Source organism: Fistularia commersonii, chromosome 13, assembly GCF_037954325.1.
Source record: "Fistularia commersonii isolate RoL2024-O1a breed Wild chromosome 13, RoL_Fcom_v1.0, whole genome shotgun sequence".
NCBI lineage: Eukaryota > Metazoa > Chordata > Actinopteri > Syngnathiformes > Fistulariidae > Fistularia > Fistularia commersonii.
Genome location: NC_141296.1, coordinates 7,154,164 through 7,171,811, shown reverse-complemented (window position 1 = coordinate 7,171,811; position 17,648 = coordinate 7,154,164). Strand labels below are relative to the sequence as shown.

Sequence of the window (17,648 nt, the reverse complement as noted above, 5' to 3'; positions counted from 1 at the left end):
AAGGGCTGTGAAGGGCCATGGTAAAGTAGCCTACTGTATATCCCTTCAGGGAGAAGAAAAGCATCTCTGCCTCCTTAAGATAAAACATGTCATAGTGCAATCATACACTGTTCACAACTGAAAACAGTGATGCGAGTGAAATTCATGATAACTACAGTGCACAGAGATGGGGCTATTGCTGGCACCTGCTTCAAAACCAATCAAAGATGAGTGAAAACAACAAAAAGAATCCAGACAGTGTCATCTTGCCTTGTTGAGACAGAATCTCATGAAGCAATGGTAAACGAGACTGAGATGAAACTCACAAATCTGTCAAAGCTGCGCATGAAATTACCCTGCCAAAACAATGAGACGAAATGCTTGTGAATCGGAACAAGAAATGCAACTTCAGAGTACCTGGCCCTATATCATAGGACAAGACATTTGGACAGCGTGCACAAACAAGATGATGTAATGGTAGAAAGATAGATTCAAGCCCCATCGTTATCTGTATACGTATTAGCTTCAAAAAAGCTACAAGGAGTGACAACTAGTCAGGATAAGCAGGGACCTTAAAACAGAGAAACCTTAACAGCAACTTGTCTTCATTAAATTTCGAAGCTTCTACGGAAAATAGATCTGCAGTACGCCGATGGCTTATTCGAGCTTATCCAAGATACGAATCCCCCTTCAAAACAAGACTTTCAAAAAACCCTGTAAAGTCCTGCAACTCCAAATGCTGTCCAGAAGCCCATTGTTGATGTAACACCTACATCTCAGTGAGGGAGACTATCATCTGATGACCCTTCAGATAGCATTTACGTCAGATATGTTTATGGGTTTACTGGTTCTGTTTTGTGAAGTTAAAAGAAATTTACATAAAAAAATGATGTGGTCAACGTCACTTTATTGACAACTGATAAAAATTTACATGCACTGTAAATCTGAATTTTACTCTATTGTTGGATGAAATGAATGCTTATTATTGAATCAAGGAACCAGGGTTAATGAGAAACAAAAAATATCACAACATTTGAGAACGTTGACACAATAACATTGTAACGCTTCAATGAAGACATCTGCAACAAGGCTTTCACTCCAGATGTCGTCGGTTTATTCCCAACAACTTCTCCGTGCTCCACATCACTCCTTCGACATTCTTGAATCTTCCCACTCTCACCCCTGCTGACCCGCTGCCCCCGATCCTCCCACTAATCACTGGACTGTATCCTAGATGATAAACCTGCAGTTCAGTGATCAGTAAAGTGCCGTAGAATGACAGGTCCATAGCCTACAGCTTCTATTCCGGGGACACAACAATATCATAGGTTGTGATATGGAAGTCCTTGTGTTCATTGGCCACAGAACACAGAAAGGGCAAAAGGTTTCCCTGTTTTGCTTTTGTCTCATCTGATGACTGATGACTTAAAAAAAAAAAGGATTAAGCATGAATTAAGCAAGAATTTTGTATTGAGTATTTATTTGTATTGAGTTCAAAATATAGATAACAACCTCATATGTCTCAGTTTGTTTTCCTTCATCTATTTTAAATGTTGTTTACATCTTGCATCATCCATCCAACTGAGCACATTTACCACATTGTAATATTAATATCACTTTGTTTATAGCAAAGACAAAATCATTGAATCTTGATTTTTTTTTTAAATGCATAAAATCCATGTATGGTTACTTCCTCCATCTCTGTCTTATATCACTGCTATCCTAAATTTATGAGAACCAACATTTTCAATGTTTACCAAATAGTCACTGTAGCCTTTATTTCTAATGCTACTTGTGGAAGTATTTGCCATTAATGCATCATTATAATGATAGTTATTAAACAGACGCGTGTACTATTAAAAAGGTTTTAAACTAAGACTGTGAAACATTATTTACTTTTTGCATATTACAGGCTTATATTATTTGTATGGCAAAAAGGTTTTTACAAATGTCATAACTAAACATGCCCTACTCACCCACACACACACCCACACACAGACACGCACACACACTCACCAACCTCAACTTGAAGGAAACTTCATTTTAATGTAGCCAAGTAATAATGTTACTAAGTTACTTTACAAAGACAATCAGCTTAACTTGGCCATAAATATATGCTGGGAGACAAAGGGAAGGATGCTACTATGTTAACTTGTTGCAATTTGACAAAAAAAAAAAAAAACATCTGAAACTGTCTGAAAATGTCTTGTACATTTTGTGAAATGTAAGATATAGCCTGTCATTGTAACGTAAAGTGCTCTCCCACATTCCCGGAATTTGTTTTTCTCTTTTACTTCATTAAGCACGGTATCATTTTTGAATGTGTGATTTTGTTTTCTCAGTAATTTCCTCTGTTTGTCGTAATTGCACACTCATCATTCACTCACTCAGACTATTCCCCACATATATCCAACATGCCACACACATAAACATCTTGCGGTCCACTCCATTTCAGACAGATTACCAGCAGGTCTGCCGATTGAGCTTTTCAAGAGGCAAAACTCAATTACTTCCTGGCTGCTAGAAACACCTGAGCGCCCTGGAGAGGGTTATAGGGCTGCTTCCCACTCACAGACCTGTCCTGCTGTGAGGAGGCACTTGCAATAGTAAAAATGAGGGCATATAAAGGACAGTTTTCCTGACACTCACAGTCACAATGTCTGAGTTCTACATGTAATTAACTTTTATATTTGTTTGGGCTCCTTCACAAAGACAGCTTTTCGAAAGAATGTTCGAACAATTTCTCTGGGGGAGGTCAGGTGTGAATAAGAGACAGATATTTTGGGGGGAAACCGGTATTTGCTGTATCCCTGAAGAGTTTATAGAAGGACATTTATAGTACTAGTAATGGTAGGCAGCGATGTGAATGAAATCAGGAGTATGGTCAGCAGGACCACTCCCACATTCATCCCACCAAACTTAATTAATCTCAAACAAAGCTAAAAAAAATTGGAGCTTATTTCCACCTGAACTGCCTCAACTTTTTTCAAATTTTCTAAACTTCTGTTTAGTTCATCATCCGGTGTTTCATAGAAGCCATAACGGTTTAAAAGCATGTTCCAGAATAAAGCTGAAATTGGAAATTGTAAATTAAATGGTTTGGAATTGGAAGGCTGGCATTTTACTATTTATAAGGACAGCGGAGTGCATCATTTTGGGATTCATATTGGAACTGACATTGGGAATTTTTAAAATTGGAAAAAAAAAATAATACAAACTTTTTGATTGCATGTTCTCTCATGCCTCTCTCAAGTCCTGAGAGAGGCAGTGATTTAAAGTTTTTCTCACAGAAAATTAGTTTGAATAGTTGGGATTTAGTGCATTAAATTAGTGTTTTTTTTGTTGTTGTTGTTCAAATGGGACATATACCATTTGTAAGAATTGAATAAAGTATCTCTTATTTTATATCAAATTTTCCAAATGACAATATGACAGAACTATATATTACTGTGGCCAAATAGTAAAAGGCTGTCACTTGAGCTAGATACACTTGCAAAGATCCAAGCCTTTTGGATGTGTGTGTGTGTGTGTGTGTGTGTGTTTGTGTGTGTGTGTGTGTGTGTGCGCGCGCAATCCAGTAGGTCCTCTCCCACCATCACAAGACACTATTAGCTCCAAGAGGATTGCACTCTCTGTCACCATGGAGACAAGTGCACCCAGCGCCTAACAACGCTATTTTTGGAGCAGTGCAAAGAGCATCACTCTTTCTCTTCTTCCAATTCAGAAACACTCTTTAATTTTCTTGTCAAAACTATTTTTGTGTCAATGTGGGCCAATTTTATATGGGTCAACAGGGAAGTAAGTTCATACAGACATGATGGGTGGGGTGGGCTGGGGTCTAAGTGAAGAACAATATTGTGTGTGCTTGTTTATGCACGCACACACACACACACACACACACACACACACACACACACACACACACACACACACACACATTCTTGGATTAAGAATCCAAATCAAATGTATGCAGTTTTTCATGTAAATCCTTGTCTCTGTTTTTCAATAAGATGCATTGACATCACATAGGTCACTAAGCACTATGTTGAACTAATCTTCAAAACCGTGAAGTGCTCAGCCGCTCTCATTACGAAATGATCCATTTGTGTCTATTATGTCTAAGTGCTCTTCCACTGAGCTCTTATTTAGTGATTTGCAAACAAAGAGGCATAAGGTGGCGTTGTGGTGATAAGCATGCAAAAGAACATAGTAGTGGACAAATCTATGGTGTATCACTGATTTATCATCAGAGTGGTGAAAAAGCCACACATCACCAGACTTTTCACAGTTGCAGTATTGACGCAGATAGTTTATGATTTGATATATGATTTTGTGTTCTTACTGAGCATATAATGGGATACAATAACTGTATATTTGGAAAAAAAGAAGGGAACAAAAATTAAACTTACTATAACCATTATCCTCTTCCTTCGTCCCATCAATGGTTCCATCCGCCTGCAGCTGCAGGTGGAAACCTTGTCGACTGTACAGCTTTGTGACAATCCCCTTCAGCTGGGGCTCTAGAAATATAGAGGGACAGAGAGAGATGGAGACAAAATCAAATTCATCATCAACTTGTGTGAATCATAAGGGGAGCGACATATTCCCCCTTCAATTCTGTAAATTGACATTTTAATGCTTGAATTTATGGTTTACCGCTGCCATTCTGGGTGTTACTGATGTAGCACAACTCAATTAGGTGGGGGCTGGACAGAGGTGGGATGGAACAAAAGCAATAGCCTGTCTGTTTTATATCACCGTAATGCTGGAAAAGGGTTAAGCTAAGTAACCATTCTCTGGTTAATGTTCTGGAAGAGTCTCCTTTACTGTGGTTTACCATGCCCATCATCTCACCTTACACTACTGTCAATTTTAAATGTACCTAATTATCGCTTCTGTTAGTCATTGAACCTTAAATACAACTTCATAAAATGCATTTTTGGTGAAAAAATGTCAAACACGTTTGATTGTGAAATAATGAAAAAAATGTGTATTAGTGCACAACAAAACACAAAGATCATCTGAACACTATCGACCAGGGAACGAATACCAAAAATCAAATCAGATTTTAGGTTTGGTTAATAAGCTGTATGTAATCAGAGAAGGCCAAGAGAAGAAAAGACATAAAAAAGACAAGAAAATGGAAGATGTCACAAGGAAATAACACAGTTTGCTTTATGTCTGCATCGTCCTCACAGATATCACCAAAAAACACAGCAAATGGGGATCTTTGAGCTTGGATGAGATTTGCTAATATAAGATATACAGCAATGGTGCGTTCCAGTGTAGAACAGACATGCCTCTATTTCCACGAAAATAAAAACACTTTGTGCGCAGCAACACTGGGCTGTGGCTGGCATATCTTTGAGCAGCTCTGGGGATACACTTAACACTATCATTCCACTTGGAAGTCCCAAAACAGCTTCCACTTAATGCCTCTGATCTGTCAAGTGGTTTATTTCAGTTTGAGAGAACTGGCAAAATGTTACAGGGATAGTTCTCTTGAGTTAATCACAAGACCCCTTTTAACACAAGGTTGAGCCAAGCAAATCAGAATCCAGATACGGGTCCATAAAGTAATCTCATTTATGAAAATAAAGGCTTACTTAAAGTTGAGGGATCACCCAGATGAATTTCAACAAGCACTGATTTTTTTATTTTTTTTCCTGTGGATCAGCAAAGTATTTCCAATATTAAGTTAATAAAGCTTTTATATCCGGTCCGGGGTGGCTTGAATTAATGCTGTGAGGGATGAAGCTTCAGTTTAATATATCCCTCAGCGGTCCGAGATGCTAAAGGTGACTTCTCTGTGGACAAACCTCATAAGGGAACCTCCTCGCTCTTGCCAATTTTGACAGAGCCATTAATCATCCCCACGCTTGCATAAAACTAGACCAATATTACATTTTTGTAATAGTATTGCATAGTTTTCAACCATCTTGGAATGATAAGGGTATTCTAGGGGGTATAAAAAAAAAGGCCTGATGAAATCACACAACAGACCTGGTCGCCTCCTTCGTCTCTTCTTGGAGCCAAAGAGTTTGACCCGCGAGAAAACGTTGAGTCGGCTTGGTTTTTCACAGCTTCCTTTGGTTTTACTGGGACTGCTAACACAGCGGCAGGCATTAGACTTTTCCCGCTCCCTCGCCTGCCTTTTCTGCCTTATGAGGGAACTGGCGATCGCTGCAGCCATGGCCAGTTTGGCAGCCTTTCTGGGGGCAAAACCCCCCTTACAGGAATAGCGTGAAAAAGAATCACCTCGACCCACACCTCTCCTACTTGATCCAGAAAAATTAGGTGATTTTTAAATCTACAGCAACTACCAAGTTTATTCAAATCACAAAAAAAAAAAAAGTGGACAGCAAAGGAGCTCCGAGATTACGCCGAAGGCAGCTAGATTATATCCAGATTAGGCATTTCCCTAACGAATCTGGACGTTATGCGGGGATTGTCCGTTGTATCTCCGAGGGAAAAAGTTAATAAAATGTAAAAAAACACAGGTTCCACCGTGGAGCCTCTCAGAGAGTTTCGCCGCAGCTCGCCGCATGTTCCTCCGTGTCATTTTTCCCTGCGTGGCATCAAGTGCGCACAGAGCAGTTCTGTGGAGGCGCCGTTCGCATCATCCTGCAAAACTACGCGGCCGCACACATGGCGCGGCCATAGGATGGAAACACCTGTTAGCTGGAGAGAAGGGGGGAGCAAAAAAAAAAAAAAAACACAAACAAAAAAAAAAACAAAAACGTGACGGCTGCTCTTGATCCAGTTTCCCAGAGCTCCTCCTGCAACGAAAGACTTTGCATGAAAAGCAACGCGAAGGACGTGGAGGACCCTTTGGTGCGCCCCCTCTTCCCCTCCTCCCCTGCGCCCTTTATCTGGAGGCGATGCGGCGCATCCTCATTCTGGACGCAGCATCCGGAGCGACGAGTCCGCTGGGCTGTCGAGAAAACAGCTTCCCGCTTCCAACTTGGAGGATGAGCAGTGGGAAAGGGAGGTGGGAGAGGCGGGGGTGGGTGGGTTTTCGGCGGAGGGGTTGGATGGGTGGGTAGGTGGACGGGTGAGGGAGTCCAGTTAATAAGCAGACAATCGCCAGTTACCACATTAATCACCACGTCATGATCTCGTCATTATTATGGAGAATAATATTGCGGCGAGAAATAACAACGTGACGATCGATAAACTCGAGTAAAGTGAGATGGTGCTCAAAACTGTGAAAAGTCATCTCACCCCCACATGATACAGCTATGACTGGTAATCTTTAAAAGGAGAAAAAAAAAAAAAAAACAGAAAATATCCTAAACTCGTGATCATAAAAGTACTGTCTATTCCCAACACTCTCCGTCCCACTGATCTTTCCTCTGGACTGAAAACAGTTACAGCCTGAACAATGATGCCATCTAAAGTCCTTCAGTGAAACTGCCATCTAGATGCACCTGCTTATAAAAAACACATCAACACATCTCCAGCCATTTCAATTAAAGGGAGACTGACAAAATCGATCCAAATTTCGGGAGATGAAGGATAAAACATTTTTTTTAATATGTCAACGCGTTACACATGTTAAATTATAATCAATTAAAACTGATAGAAATCTCCAAATCTGTTTTCGAGACAACTTTTAGGTTAACTTTGTAAACCAAAGAGCGTCAACAAGTCCGAGGTAAAAAAACAGCAAACGCCGGACAACCTGCAATTCAGCACCATGGACAGCTCCGCACACAAATCCGAATAAACCGTAATGCAACTTGGGGAAAGACAGTAGCGATCACAAGGCATTGCAGAAAGTCAAAACACAATGCAAAAAACTACATAAAGCAACACCAGCCTACCAGAGACAGATTTTCTCAAGGGAAAAGTCATGGCTGTCTGGAAAGAAGCAGAGATGTGACTGGGAGAGCGGTAGTCCTCCGGCTGGAATGCAAACTCAAGGCGTCTTTCTGCAAACTTCAAACCATTGCCAGGCTGTTGTCAGATGCGGAGAGGAGGACAAAAGCATCGAGGCGTGGCCATGGACAGGAAGATCATTGCAGGACATTAGCGACATGCCATTATGACTTCTAAAATGCTCATTAAACATTCATTTAGAGGTCTTGTTTATCCGGCAAGAGCGGGTGTATGCTCGCCGGGGTTTGTGGCGCTCGGCGGGTCAGATCGGAGGAAAGTGATCGAAAATGGAGTCCACTCTCATCTTTGGGCAGGGAAGACTTTGCTCTCATGTTACAAAAAAAAAAAAAAGAAAAAAAGATGTAAAGTGATCCGATAATGCGCCCGGTAAACTGGTTACACAGGCCTTTCCACTTTCGATCAAATATCGACGTGCGTCCGGCCAGACAGTAGGTTTTCATTATTTGACACCAAACGTTTTAGTTTTACAAGGACTACTTTCTGTTCTCTGTAACTGCAAACGTGTTTTTTTATGTTATTAATTCATTTGTTTATTTTCAAATTAAAAAAAAAAAGTCTTATTGAATTGACAAGAATCAAGACATAAATGATGTGATATTTTGGGAGTTTGCATAATGCCATCTTAAGGGACATATGTTATTATACAATGACAAACTTAAACTTAAGTGAATGTATACATTGAGCAAACATTGAGAGCCGCACTGTCGGCGCTCAGATGTTGGTGTAACTGCCTAATACGAAACACTAGATGGAGCAAGAGGTCTGGACACCAACCTACAGGGACCGGACATTTCATCGGAGCAACTCAGCCCCGGCAAATAAATGGTCTTTTTTTTAGTTACTGTATTTATAATGAGAAAGAATTTGACCTCTTGGTCTTGGTGAACGTTAACCTGTCAAGTTAGATTAGTTAAGTTAGTTGTTTTTTTAACCATTTCAAAATATTCTTTTATAAGCGATATGATTGATAAATGATAGTATTGTGGCATATTGTCAAACAATGTAGCACAGCTTGGAGACAATCAATGTAAAATCAAGTTTTCTACCATTCAGTCTTTAAAAATATGCACATCAATAAATATCCCCGATTTCAAACAGCTACAAACACTGAAATGTGGTTTCTTCCAATTACTAAACGGCAGGTGTTGTCCTACAACACATACAATTGCAGAAAAATTAATTTAATATTGAACAGAAGTTGCCTTTCTGTGCCCCTCTTAGCGCTGTGTTCCATCCCATCTACTAATATAATGTAATAAGGACATTGCTACAAAACAAAACAATGATATAGCAAGATTGGTGTATTTTTGTTGACAAAAAAAAAAAAAAAAATTGGAGCAAAATCTTTTAGATGCAGAATTTCAAATGTACAGAAAAATCACAACGCTACACTTCCTCCACAATATCTGTATATAGATATCAGATGAAAAAATAACTTGGTCTATCTTTTGTCTTTTTATTACTTTTATTTAACACAAGTAGACTTGCTATATCTGGCTCATTTGAAGTCCTCTACAAACATGAACCAAAAATAAAAAGGAACCGTGTTTTATTCAAAAGGGGATAATACTTGTTCTTCATCTAATTAGGTGACTTCAAAATGTGAGACATCTAGACTGTAAGTTGAAAAAAAAACAGACAGACAGTATTTCATTCTTTATCGCTACGTGTGTGTGTGTGTGTGTGTGAGAGAGAGAGAGAGAGAGAGAGAGAGAGAGAGAGAGAGAGAGAGAGAGAGAGAGAGAGAGAGAGAGAGAGCGGGCGTGCATGTGCAAGTGCGCTATGGTGCTCATATACCTTGCATGCTGTGTTTCATGGTTACACTTTAATTCCTCTGTGCTAAGTCTATTATCTCATGGGCACAATTTCATGATACAAGCCACCGGCGTGCACAAATCCACATAGAAGTTGAGGAGTACTGATGACAAAAGTTTTGAACTCATTAAAATATATATGAAGTTTTGACAAGACGACACTCTAACTGGTATGACAGATAGAATGAACAATGACTGAAGGTTTGCCAAGGAAAAGCCTTTACGATGGTGTTTAGCTCAAATATGTCTATGAACATATTTTAACAAGATATACTTTTGGTCAAAACCAACTGAGTAAAGTTCAAATAGCCTGATCTAGACCAAGATTCGAGTACCACAATGCCATTGCAGTCACTGGCCACTAGAGAGCAGAACACTAGAGGAAAAAAAGAGGCATGTTTGCTGCTTTGTGTCTGTACGCTTCACCCTCTGTTTAATTAAATATAACCAAAAATTTAAGGCAACTATTTCTGGCTTATAACCTGAGGCTGGCATGAACACCTGACTTTGATGAATATCTAAATTTAGTAAGAAACTTTGCACCCAAGGGCAAACGGCAAACAAGGATGTTAACCTTCCTTTTAGTGTTTAATAGAGGGCAAAGTTGCATACAAATTTTGTTCCACTGATCACATGGAGATACTTGATATTCTACCAGCTTAAAAATATGTATCATTACAATCAGTAGAGACATTACATTTAATTTAACCTTTTGTCACCCGCTGAGGTGATGAGGTGAAGTATCATCAGTGGAGAAAGAAATGATCGTTAATCAACGTTGATCTCAGCATCACTATTTTTCCCATTGGCAACGATTCTGCTGGCCATAAACTCTTCGGATGCTCGCTGGTACAGTTAATTCATTACAACAGCAGGTTGCGCCATGCTCGGCCACTAGTGATACCACACGTTGCCATGGAGACTGCTCATACATAACAGGGTGTGTGTGAAAGATAGAGAGGGTGACAGAGATAATGTGTACTAATGCTGGGGGGTTGGGTTTTGTTCAGAACAAGAAACCATCAGTCACTTAAGCTTACAGAGGACGTGGGGGTTAGTATTCTGTTGTACGGCAATGAAGCCTGGATCTATTCCATCCTTTTAAACCAGAGGGCTGTGCTCAGGTCAAGAAAGCAATATGTTAGCAGCATGAAACCACAGAGGGCACAAGCTCCTTTATGCTTCCAGCTGGGTGATCCAGGTTGGTCATTGCCATAGAACTGGATCATAACATGACATGGTATTTTCCAAAACTCCCAATATAGATGCGATTATAAAAATAATGCCTAGGAATCTTTATTTATTCGGTGTGTCGGATGCAAAAGCGTTGATCCAAAACAATCATTTGCATCAAAAAATAATGAACGACATGGGTTTAGTGGGGCGGGGGGGCTTCATGATTTGCTTACAAATCAAAATTTCGAAGAAAAAAAAGGAATAGGTAATACATATTTTAATAGTGTAGGAATGATGAATATGATTTGATAAGCTGAAGCCATCGTACAGAATGAAGAGTTCGAGTAGTTCATGCATAATATTGTCCACAGGCAGAGAAGCAAACCATAAGTCATAATAACTTTGGAGTAAGTAATTATATTGACAGTAAGTCAACATGAGTCTTAGTGAAGATGCAAAGTTGATGGTGCTGTCTACTTTCTCGCGCAAAGCCATTTTTGACACATCTACTTACAGCAGTTTTTGGAGTTGCGTGTTATTTTCCTATTAAATGTCAGGATTTAAAAAGTACTTTGAACTTTTAACTTTTTGAAGAGAAGGTTTGGGTTAGCCTTGTTTTTTCATCTCTCACTTCCGTAGTGTTTCCTCAGGCTAGACTAATAACCTGTCAGTATTTATTTAGACTCAATGATGACAATAGTGAAACGCTTGCTCAACGGTACGTGCCAGAGAGGCAAAATGCAAGTTCATGCTTTAAAAAAAGCAAAGGAAACAGCCAAAAGGTCAGCATCACCAAAAGTGGAAGTTCTGTAAGAGTATTTGATTTTGATGCTGTGTAACTGTTTCAGTAAAAACACTATATCTAGATTGAGTAGAAGTAACATCAATAGTCTGTAGATGGGCCAGGTTTGTCTGCAGTGCAGTGACATAGCACTGTTTAACTCTGTTAATGGAAAGGTTGTTGGTTAAATCGCCTTGCTCCCAAAACCACTTTGCAGTTTCCTTGGATAAGATCCTGAACAGCTAATTGCCTCCGAGGGGCTCATTGGCACCTTGCACAGCAGCCATCACCATGAGTGTGAGAGTGGCTGTGAATGACTTAATGTGGCAGCAGTGTAAAGCACTTTACAGAAAGTACTTTTTATAATGTGCACTTACGAATATACATTACAGTGGGAGGGCATAAGATATTATATTGGATAGCATTTGACATTTACGGATGTCTGTATCAGATTACAATTGAACCACATGGTAAAAAAAAAAAAAACATATACAATACTATTTAGATAGATCTCTTACATTAGAGGACAGTTTACGTGATTTCCATTAACTGGAAAAATATTATAAATGTTATGGTATTTTAGATGTTATCCAGGGCTATAAAATTTTTGTTGGTGTGATCTTTAAAAGGCATTGCAGTGTATTGCATCTGATTAAAAAAAGACTCAAAATAGCCTGATTAAAAAATAGTAGATGGTAGCTGCATGCCAATATGTGCCTTGTTAAACCATCAGCAGTACTATCATAATCTCACTTTGATACGCTCTGTGTTCGGAGCTGACAGAATGCCTGGAATTTGTCATCTAACCTCTTAACTTTTGTGAAACACCTGGCTTCAAAGTCCTTGCTCATTGATCAGCTCTGCCATATATTTCTCATGCATTGAAAGTAAGTACCGACATTCATTTTACAACAAAATTCTACTCCGTTCATCAGTTGCCACTAAATATAGCAGTGAGGCAATTTCGGGAAATTGAGCATCTGCCAGATTCTGTGAGAGCCTGCTTGATAATTGCACTGATTGTAGAGGAGGTGCACTGCTGAAAAATTTTGCATTTCTTACCAGATATTACGAGCTACATATAGAGACTTGAACATGTTTCAAAAAGTCCTTTCAAATCATCTTCACTTAATTGGAATAAGAAATTATGAAACAATGACATTTTAAAGATGGCGGCTGTTGTGATTTACTGGCTGTTCTCAAGTGCCTGCTATTCTTTTCCCGTATCTCTGAATGAAACACATGCCCGCCCACACAATCGATATATTTACACAAGCATGACTATATGCTACCTCTGCTACAGTTAATAACATGTTAGGAACATAATTAAGCTTTAAAGTTTATTCAAGGCTTTTGCTCACAATGGATTTCTGCACTTTGTCACTTTTTATGAGTGTGTGTGTGTGTGTGTGTGTGTGTGGGGGGGGGGGGGGGGGGGGTAGGTGTGTGAGTGAGTGTACATGTGCTAAGGACTAGGCTGTAATAATGCAGAGAAAGATCATCCGAAGGCACAAACAGTGTGTGAATTGACCAGGGTTCAGATTAATGCTTGGGTTGAATGAATAATGCTGAACCAACACTGTGCACTAGAATCCAAGAAATGCACAAGGGTGTAACCACAGAGACTCCTAATTTTTCCTCTTGTCCAACCACCTGACCTCTATCTGATGATTTATTTAAAAAAAAAAAATATCAAAAGGTAGGAGCAACTGGTGGACCCTGAAAACTCTGATGTGCACTCTCTCTGAATAGGATAGCCATCTGGAAGAGGCTAATTGATCCAAAGCTCAAGATCATACATGAATTTTCAATGTAACGTGCCAGCAAACTGTATTTAGGCAACTAATGAAAAGCAATATGTAATACATTCCAGATAATATGGGGTCATATTTGTGAGCTCTGTGTTAATTTGCCAACTTGGTGACCTTGCAACTTTTCACTCTGGGGATTGCACATGAATCATCAACATAAAAAGCACAGATAAAAGCATAAGACATATTGAGACACATCCAGACAGATTTTTTGTTATGTATTTGTTACCAAAACTTCATCCAGCATCACAACAGGGGCAGCTGGAGAAGGAAATCGAGTGCAGGAGAGTTTTCCTTGCCAACCAGAACTGTAACATGTGAAAATTGTTGACAATGAAACAATGGAGGGACTTTGGCAATATCTAGGGTGATGGAAAAGCAAATAAATGGTGTTCAAATGTTGAAAAAACATGATTTTTTTTTTCCCAACAAATCCCACCTCCATCAACAAGAGGTCACTAAAGAAATTGGATCTCATCACAGTACAGAGGAACATCTGCCACCAAAATAAAATCAAGCAATCATGCTTACACCAAAATAAAGAGCCCGCATTTCCTGAAAGCTGGTATTAATACTGCCGTGACAGCTTTACCTGTTCTTGGATGAACAGTCACAGCTTTGTGGAATTCAAAGGGAAGATACTAATACTGTCCTATAAATTTCATCCCGTGGCATTAAAGGAATCATCTCAGATACCAGCTGGTATAAACTGTGCATGAACAAAAGCCTTGAAATTGACAAATGTATCTAAGCTCCGTGATCATGCGCAAAATCGTTAGACAGCACATGTCTCAATCTTAAAAACTTGAATGCAAAATTTTGACAAACAAGGACGAGCTAACACCTAATGACCAGTTGTGAACATTTTGTGATCCAAATGTAATCCTGAACTCAGCCTCAAAGAAGATAAAAGCTGCAAATTCAGAAACATGATATAAAAATAAAATGCAGACACTAGTTAATGAATCCACTTAGCAAACTGATTAATTGACAATGAATATCAAGCCCTCACGGACATGAGTGGTATATTAACAACTACTGTGTTTCCAATTATTTATTATTATTGCATTGAAATCAATGTTAGCATCACCTGAGAGTTCCTTCACACTGATGGCAACGTAATTAGTGCAAAATAAATTGTTGGAACAAAGGGAAAAAATATCCAGGAAGACTGTAGGAGATATTTGACATGCGTGCCTTAGTCTATCAGAGTTGCCGTTGTTTTCAGAGGGAATTGACTGGACAGAATACAGTGAATTCACATAATTTGATCTCTTTTTTTGAGTAATTACTTGTGACATAGGTAGTTGTGAGTCCTAGAATCAGTTACCACATTAACATGCATCACTGAAAATTCAAGTATATCTGTGACACAAAACAACCAGGGTGAATCTGAAGTAACCTTACTAACCCAGTAATTCTTCTTAGTGATGTAGGGCCTGAGTGTCCTTAGAATAACCCCATCACATCCCTTGTCTACCCTCAAGAATAACTGAACATTATGCAATGAGGTCAGATGTGGAGCGCAAAGAAACTGGATGTGAACATTAATGAAGCTCATTTTAGTATTGCCACACACACTGGATTTCCCCTGCTACTGACACATTTCTTCGAGGAAGGTGTTGAGTTTGTGAGAGCCCTGGTGGGGGAACTACTGCACAATGATTTTTCATCATGTCTGACTACAGTTACGACATGGAGGACTCACAGGACAGAATGCTTCCGTTGTAAACAGTCGTGTTGGAAAGGCTGACTATCGATTCTTCATACGTGAGGCTGCAGCTGAAATTATTTTTATTCAGATGGATATCAAAATCCATAGAAATGTGCCACTGTGATTTTAGATTAGCAGGGATTATTTCTGCATGCTTGGAAACCCAACATGCTAGGTGGAACAGATCGACTAAGCTGAAAGTGACATGACAGGAGACATGACTCAACTGATGGAAGTGGGTGGGTAAATAGGTCATGTTCCCGAACCAACACAAAGTATCTAACATCACTTTCTGGGCTTGTTGGTGAAGCTGGCGTGGAACAAAATCAATGGAAACATAATGACAATGAGTAGTAGTGGACCAATGTTTGGAACATTACAGGTGGGAGGAGCTGTGCGGGGTTTATAAAAAACTCTCCAGAGTCCCAAAAAAGTAGGACAAAACACAGCAGTAAAGCAAAATTGGGTCTTTGTGATCCGTAGTAGAAATTCAACACTGGTAAAGCATGACATCGAACTTGTACAAATATCATAAAGCCTTAATTAATTAAACAAGATTCTAATGCAATCTTCAAGCCTGTATTAAAAACGGGGATATTATGCATTAATGCAAATATAATATATATAATGCAAACATAAAACATGAATCCACAGGGACATATGTGGTGACTTACAGCTTTAGTCTATTTTACATGCAAATATGTGGTCCATGGATGTTCATATACAACCAATCATGACTATATACATTTAGAAACAAGATGTCTGGTAGTCTGACTTGGTGAACACACATTCCAAAGAAAGATCGCAAGAGAGAGAACAAGTGATGCTCTCTATAATATGAAAATAAATGAGTAATTTAACAGAGGAAATATATTAGCTTTGTAAATTACAGCTTATCTTCACTCTATTCATTGCGCTTGGAAAATCTGGCAGACAAAAAGGGACTAATACCAAGTGATTTATATTCAAATAAAACACCACTTGCTGTGGCCATTGATCTGAACATGCTCTTATGCGGCATCTTATATTTAGGCCGCTCTTTGATTTTCTCCGAGCACATTTAAATAGAAAGATTTCCACGCATTCTTCAGTTTTGCTGTCTTTATGAACACATTCAAAAGGAGACAATCGTAAAACCAGAAGATTAGATGACATGCTGTGTGTGTGTGTGCACGTTTGTGTGAGTGTGTGTGTTGGCTTGGTCAGAAAAGAAACTGATGAAAGATTCTGAGATGATATTTTTACTTGGCTCTCTAGCTTTACCTGAAATATGAATATGCCACCTTTCTTATGTGCAGAGCAGAAACTGAGGGCTGCCTTGAAAAAAACAAGAAAAAAAAAACTTACTATTCATGTCTGCTACCTGACAACTTCAGAAATCACAAAGTATATTCCACAGTCCTCTATTTCTATGTATAGTGTGCTAAAAAACACTTTGCCTAATCCTGAAATTTATCATAAGACATCAAGAAAAGCCATAGCCACCTTTGCCCGCCAAGTGGCCTCACAACAAAAGGCCTGATGGATTTTTATGGTAAATTTAGAGATGGTAATACTTAGCTTGTCACTACTGAGATACAGAGATGATAAGACAGGACCTCCTGTATATAACAGAGAATTAATGTGCTCTGCATAACTAAGGGGGTCGGGATAGTGAGGGTGGGGGTATTATAACAACGTCCCTGGTCCTCTCCCGGCAAATCCTTCAACACGGCTCTACGGCCAGCAGTTTGCGGTGAGTCAGAGGTTATGGCTTAACGCAACTGACCGATAGCACCGGGCCCTGTGCTACCGATTGACGAACCATAGCAAATAACTGGAGTTCATATCATATTACTGAGGCTAAGTTCTCCAAGCAACACAGCTGCTGCTGTATTTTGTGTCTGGGGCTCAGCCAGTTGAAAATGTAGCTGCTACGTACTTTTAAGCAAAGCAGACCGAGTTAGTCTACTTTAATACCACTCGTTAGATCTGAACCTAAGAGCGCGGATGAAGAATGGCTCCTGCATCTCTTACCATGACCTGTAATGCATACTGCCATGCAGGGTCACTGTGTGTTTGCAACTGAGAACACGAGGAGATTAGAACATATTAACCAATGCTTGGCAGTCAGGAGTGCAGATTAGAGATGGTGGCAGCGTCACATGGGTGTGTTGTTATAATGGTTTATGTGTGATCATCAGTGCTGCTGAAGCCGCCTCCCAGTGTGCCTGATTGCCATCCATTACGTCACACTGAACATGCATCAGAGACCCTGTTTCACCAAACACACACACACATATATAGAGACACTAAACACACAAACAAAACAGACGAGGGCCCAAAGCCCATTCAAAACATTTGAATAATTGAATCGAGAGGCAGGACCATTTCTAGTAGACTGTGATATATGGTATAATTTTTCCATGAACAATATACATTTTAAGATTCAGTTTTCTTAACTTCATGACCTCTAGGTCTTGAAAAGACAT

The 17,648-nt window shown here is 39.4% G+C and overlaps 1 protein-coding gene across 2 annotated transcripts in view; it reads right to left on the bottom strand.

Moving 5' to 3' along the window:
- The window catches only part of fgf13a (fibroblast growth factor 13a), a 94,613-nt gene that overhangs the window by 18,552 nt on the left and 58,413 nt on the right, over positions 1-17,648 (bottom strand). Inside the window, exons 1-2 of one of the 2 annotated variants that reach the window (XM_086158681.1) lie at positions 5,983-7,426; positions 4,389-4,499 (exon numbers count right to left, since the gene is read on the bottom strand). In XM_086158681.1, coding sequence (XP_086014807.1) covers positions 4,389-4,499; positions 5,983-6,172 — 301 coding nt within the window. In that variant the 5' untranslated portion in view covers positions 6,173-7,426. Of the gene's footprint in view, positions 1-4,388; positions 4,500-5,982; positions 7,427-17,648 lie in introns of those variants that run through there. The other variant, XM_086158680.1, reaches the window with a different exon arrangement.